The sequence below is a fragment of the Peromyscus maniculatus genome, chromosome 2 (assembly GCF_049852395.1).
Source record: "Peromyscus maniculatus bairdii isolate BWxNUB_F1_BW_parent chromosome 2, HU_Pman_BW_mat_3.1, whole genome shotgun sequence".
Lineage (NCBI taxonomy): Eukaryota > Metazoa > Chordata > Mammalia > Rodentia > Cricetidae > Peromyscus > Peromyscus maniculatus.
In genome coordinates, this window is record NC_134853.1 from 6,336,552 (window position 1) to 6,342,551 (window position 6,000).

Consider the following 6,000-nt stretch of genomic DNA (forward strand, 5'->3'; position numbering starts at 1 on the left):
GAACACTCAGCTTCAGAACCATAGGTATACGCAGAAGACCAAGCTCAGACACATACAGGCTCCGTGTTTGTAACTCCAGTCTCTGTGAGTCCCTACGAGCCCTGCTCAGTGGATTCTGTGGGCCGTGTTCTCCTGGTGTCCTGACCCCTCTGGCGCCTACAATCCTTCCTGCCTCTCTTCTGCGCGGTTCCCCTGACTCTGCCTAGTGTTTGGCTGTGGGTCTCTGAGAATTCTGGATGCTGCAAGCGGTGTCGTTGGAACCCAGAGCCCAGGATTCTGAATTTCGTGTATAGGATCTTACCTGCTGCTGGGATAAGATGACTGACGGGAGGAAGACGGGTTATTTGAAGAAGGTTCTATGTCTATTAAGATTACTACAGGGAAAGGGGGAATCGAATATATGTTGCATGAGAGCAATCAGGAGACTATTTGAATGCCAGTAAGAGAGCAAAAGGAGGTTAGGATAGGGAAACCAGGAGTATAATATGAAATGTCATGAGTCTCATTTCCTTGTATGCTAACTTAAAATTAGTTTTGAAAATTCATTGGTAACTCTCTGGGTATAGTCTTCTGTGGTTAGTTTTGTACACTGAAGGTCTTAGTTATAAGACAAACTAAAAATTGTATGGTGTCTTACAATATTTACTTTACAGCTTAATTCAAGAGGAGTTCTGGAGTATCACATTTTAAAAGAAGCATATCACACACACACACACACACACACACACACACACACACACACACACACCACACATGCACACACACACACACCATGGGACTAGAGAGATGGCTCCATGGTTAAGAGCGTTTACTGTTCTTGTAGAGAAACCTAATTCAGTTTCCAGCACCCACATTAGATAGCCCATAACTGCCTGTGACTCCAGCTCCAGGGAATCAACACTTCTGGCCTCTGTAGGCACCTCACATGCACACACCGACATGCACCCCCTTACACATACACATAACTAAAAACAATAATGAAAAATAGCACCAAGTACCAATAGACATCTTGCCTGGCTGTGTGCTCAAGACATAATGGTTAAGGGGCATCTCTCCTGCCTTCATCCCCTTGAAAATCAGCAATGTCATTGCGGTCTACCACTCATCCTCCCTAGGGGAACAGAGGGAGGTGAGGCTTGAAGGCCAATGAGCCATGGCTATGAAAAAAAGCATCTCTGTTGCCCTCTGCTACCTGCTTTAGGTCTAGCCTGGAATTATCTGTCTCTTTACAGAGTCCCACAGATTGTTCTGAACATCGATCTAGCCCCTACCATCCTGGATATTGCAGGGCTCGACACCCCTCCTGATGTGGATGGCAAGTCTGTCCTCAAACTTCTAGACCTGGAAAAGCCAGGTAACAGGTGTGTCAACATGTCTTCCCTCAGCCATCCCCCAACCAAGCACACCAAGCCCTCACTGGTACCCAGAGCCAGCCAGTGCTGAAAACCGTGGAGGTGAAATAAGTTTTCCCCGGGAGGATTCCTACAAATGCAGCCTTTCTCGGGCTGTTTGTGAATTGCGCATTGATGGCGATGCAGCCACGGTCTGTGGGAAGTGGGGGGTGTTTCTTTAAATAAACTGTTAGCACAGATCCATTTGGGAAAACATCCAGAGGCTAACAGTAAATATTATTGTTTTGATTTCAGGTTTCGAACAAACAAGAAGGCCAAAATTTGGCGTGATACGTTCCTAGTGGAAAGAGGGTAATTATCGGTTCCTGGGGTGCTTCTGGGAACTGCTCCTCGTGGGTAGCTCTTCCTGCTGGGTATTTTTTTCCCCTTCTTATTTTGGTTTGCTAAGCATGCAGATTTCACAAGCCCAGTTTCAAGTTTGACTTTACTATTTTACTTTATTTTGGATATAAGTGAGTGACTTGAAGATGAGAGGACAAGTTTCAGGAGTCAGTTCTCTCCTGCCGTAGGTTCTGGAGATCAAACTCAGCTGTCAGCTGTGCTCAGCAAGCGTGTACCTGCTGAGCCATCTCCCTGGCCCCACCGTTTGAACAGCTGATTGCCGGTTCCCTGCCAGTTAGCTGTCATTATTACTATGGTAGAACTCGAGAGAGTAAATCGTCATAGATGGGACTGGAGCCTCTCTGTGGGTAGAGATTCACTGTGGTGCTTCTCAGCCTTGCCTCTTAGCAAGTCAACTGCCTTTCTCTTCCATCCCTCCCAAGTCCTGAAAGCCGTCCCCACCCAGCCTTGCCTGTACCCGGCGGCTCAGTCTGTCTTTTTCCTTATGTTCTCTTTATAAGGAACTATTGACTTACATACATTTCTGTTAACTTATATACGTGAATGCCAATGTAATTCTTTACATAGTCACTTCTGGAATATCTGGTTTGTGGTGTGCATTGCTTTGTTTTTTCTCTTTGTGGAGAGAGAGAGAGAGAGAGAGAGAGAGAGAGAGAGAGAGAGAGAGAGAGAGAGAGAGAGAGAGAGAGAGAGAGAGGAGATTAATGCAATTGTTTATTTACAAAAAAGAACCTGGAGGGTTTTTGGTTTTTTGAGATAGGGTTTCTCTGTGTAGCATTGGCTGTCCTGGAACTCTCTCTGTAGACCAGGCTGGGCACAAACTCACAGAGATCTGCCTGGCTCTGCCTGCCAAGTTTGAGTGCTGGGATTAAAGGTGTATGCTACCACCGCCTGGCAAATCCTGAGTATTTATACAGAGCTGAGTGTTGGAAACAGCGCTTTCCAGGAACAGTGATTGCTCCTCTGCCAATTCTGCATCTTCCCAGGACTCCACTTGCAGTGCTCACAAAGGACCCAGCCTGCACTGGGCTCCTCCAGACAGCAGGCATCTGAGCCATCCTGTCTGAAAAGTGTGGGGTGTCTGTGATGGGGAAGGAGGGTGTTCGGGAATCGGGAAGGTGATCGGGTGGTTCTCCAGTAAGAAGCTTTCCCCTTTCTGTCAAAGGAAATTTTTACGGAAGAAGGAAGAATCCAGCAAGAATGTCCAGCAGTCAAACCACTTGCCCAAGTATGAAAGGGTCAAGGAGCTGTGCCAGCAGTCCCGATACCAGACAGCGTGCGAGCAGCCCGGGCAGGTGAGTGCAACGCTGCTCTCCCCACCGCTCAGTTCAACAATTCAGACCTGTGTGTATTTCCGTGGGGGATGCAGGCAGACTCGGTGACAGCTCCGCGCCTCCAGAACGGTCGACCTGTCCAAGCCTGGCCTGCCAGTCACTCCCCAGCTCCCTCTTGTGAACAAAGATGGCTCTCAGAGGGCTTTCTATGCCAAAGGACACTGGTTCCATCAGAGTGGGTCATCTAGCTGTGTCCTGCAGATCATGTACTCAGGATGTAGATGGCTGCTGAACAGCGACCTGATGGGACTTTCCATTCCAATCAGAAGGGACAGGTCTAGGCAGGGTGTATGGTGGGATCTATACCAGAGCTGGTAAGGAAAAAACAGCCTGTATGTTCACTTCTAGCTCACAAACTTTTTTATATCAGCTGTGATTATGAAATTGAGGCTTGGCCAGGACATCAGCTGTCATCAGTGAGAATGGAAAATACTAGCCAACAAATTAACACCGCTTAAAAGAAAATTGGGCTGGGCATGGTGGTACACACCTTTCATCTCATCAATCTGGAGACACCCAGGTGTGTCTCTGTGAGTTCCAAGCCAACCTGGTCTACATGAGTTCCAGGCCAGCCAGGGCTACATGGTAAGACCTTGTCTCAAAAACAAAAAAAAACATAGAGAAAGGGGAAAAAAGAAAGCAAAAAAGTAGGGGCATGTGGCCACCAACAATTTTAAAAACTCTTTGGTTGGAAACTGTGCCAAATAAAAGGAAATCTTTACAGACTAAAGGAAAATTCCATGTCCCAATGAAATGGCAAAAGAGAAAGAAAAGGAAGGAATGGAGGGAGGGGGGGGAGGAAGGGAGGGAGGGAGGGAGAGAGGGAAGGAGAGGAAAAAGAAAGAGAGAGAGAAACAAACAAACAAACAAATCAATCAATCAATCAATCAATAAATGATGGTAGGAGGGAAAAATGGACCCGTCTGTTGGTTAGACTTCTGTCACATCCAAAGCTCAGTGTGTACGATTTGTGTCTGCCTGCTGACTGCAACCTGTACGTCTTTTTTGTTTGAAAAATCTAGACTCTAAGCAGGAACTGTCTAATTAAGAAAACACAGACAAGGGTTTGGAGAGATGGCTTGGCTATTAGGAGTGCACACTGCTCTCTCAGAAAATCCAAGTTCAGTTCCCAGCACTCACGTTGGGCAGTTCCAAGGGATCTGACGCCTCTAGCCTCCTAAGTAAGGCACCGGTACTCAGGTGCACATAGCCCCACACAGACTCATATATATGCACACAACTAAAAATAACAAAAATAAACCTAAACAAATAAACAAAGGGCACTTGCTGCCCTCCGAGATAAGTTACCTTAACTAAAGAAAGAGGGTTTTTTTATTTTGGGGGGAGGAGGGTTTGGTTTTAGTTTTGGTTTTTCGAGACTGGATTTCTCTGTGTAACAGCCCTAGCTACCCAGGATCTCACTCTGTAGACTAGGCTAGCTTCAAATTCACAGAGATCCACCTCCCTCTGCCTCCCAAGGGCTTCAAAATCCTATGAGGAATTTCTTTTTCTTTTTCTTTCTTTCTTTCTTTTTTTTTTTTTTTTTTGTGTGTGTGTGTGTGTGTGTGTGTGTGTGTGTGTGTGTGTGTGTCTTTTTTTTTTTTTTTTTTCCAGAGCTGAGGACCGAACCCAGGGCCTTGCGCTTGCTAGGCAAGCACTCTACCACTGAGCTAAATCCCCAACCTGGAATTTCTTTTTATAACACATGTGTCTGAGCCTTAGATATCCACATAGTTGTCTAAAGATACCAGGCATGAGAAATGGGCCAACTAGCTATTATCTAATGGCCTCATCCATTGTGCTTTTATTATAAGTTCTCCAGTGTGCTAAATACGTCATGATCAACAACGTGATCCAAAGTCTCTTGCCTCTCGATTTCTTGTTTACAGAGTTACTTTGAAGTATAAAAAGCTGGGGAGAAAGAGGGTTTCAAGGCATAAAATCATACTTGCATATAAATCTAGTCAGTTTTCAAGTGATTCATAGAAAAGCCTAGACCTATTCATCATATTTTAACTCAAAGTCTTTAATATCTCACATGGATACTCTTAAGTATTATTATGAAGGCAACTTCAGAGTTCTTCTGAAGCTCGCAGATAGTTTGTAGGAACCAGCCTCAACAGGCTAATGCACTTTATTCAGGCGTTGGAAATGCTCACTGTTTAATGTTTAATGTCTGCAAATTGCTAATCTTGTTAGGATCTGAGCCCTCTCCGTGGTGAGCAAGATATGGATTTGGGAATGAGGCACGCCGCTTATCCACCTTTCAGCATGCCATTCTGCAAATTTCTCATTATGTCTTGTGCTGAAACTTCAGTCTATGTCCTAGAGGGCAAATGGAGCATAAACGCAATCATGTTATTTTGGCAAAAACCTCACACTTGCATGCTGCGCGGTAACTATATTAAAAACCTAATTTTGTTTTTCTCATAGTTTTCTAAACTTAATTTGCTCCCGTGAGATGCTTTTATGGCTGTCTCTCTAGGATGTACCTCTGTTACTTTCTTTCCGTGTGGAACAGTCTGAACTTAGATTTTTTTTCCCTCACACAGGTATTTGAGAATGTCAGAGCTTGCCTCTCTTAGAAGCACCCCAATTGATGAACAAAGAATTAGGCTATGCCTAGATGGTGAACTTTTTTTCCTAAAGAATTTCTTTAAATTGGGCAGAAGATGGGTTTAGGAGAAGGGACGTGAGGGGAAGTGCCTGCCTCGAGCATTGGTGGCCCAGTGGCACTGGGGAATCGTGACTATGATCTCATGGTTCCTTGAGTATGGCCCCTGGACCAGCAAGATCAATCTGACCGTGGGGCTTGTCAAAATGTAAATCCTCTACCCCAGCCCACTGATTAGGTACTATCGTGCCTAGCAGTGTCTGTGGACAAGTCTTCCAGTGCCTGCTGGGGAGAATCT

The 6,000-nt window shown here is 45.3% G+C and overlaps 1 protein-coding gene across 6 annotated transcripts in view; it reads left to right on the forward strand.

Annotated features, from left to right (window-relative positions):
• Sulf1 (sulfatase 1) overlaps positions 1–6,000 on the forward strand; it is a 167,025-nt gene that overhangs the window by 124,430 nt on the left and 36,595 nt on the right. For all 6 annotated transcript variants that reach the window (XM_042270725.2, XM_006974694.4, XM_076563708.1 and 3 more), the window contains 3 exons: positions 1,233–1,361; positions 1,647–1,703; positions 2,920–3,049. In XM_042270725.2, the coding sequence (XP_042126659.2) occupies positions 1,233–1,361; positions 1,647–1,703; positions 2,920–3,049 (316 nt within the window). The remainder of the gene's footprint in view (positions 1–1,232; positions 1,362–1,646; positions 1,704–2,919; positions 3,050–6,000) is intronic.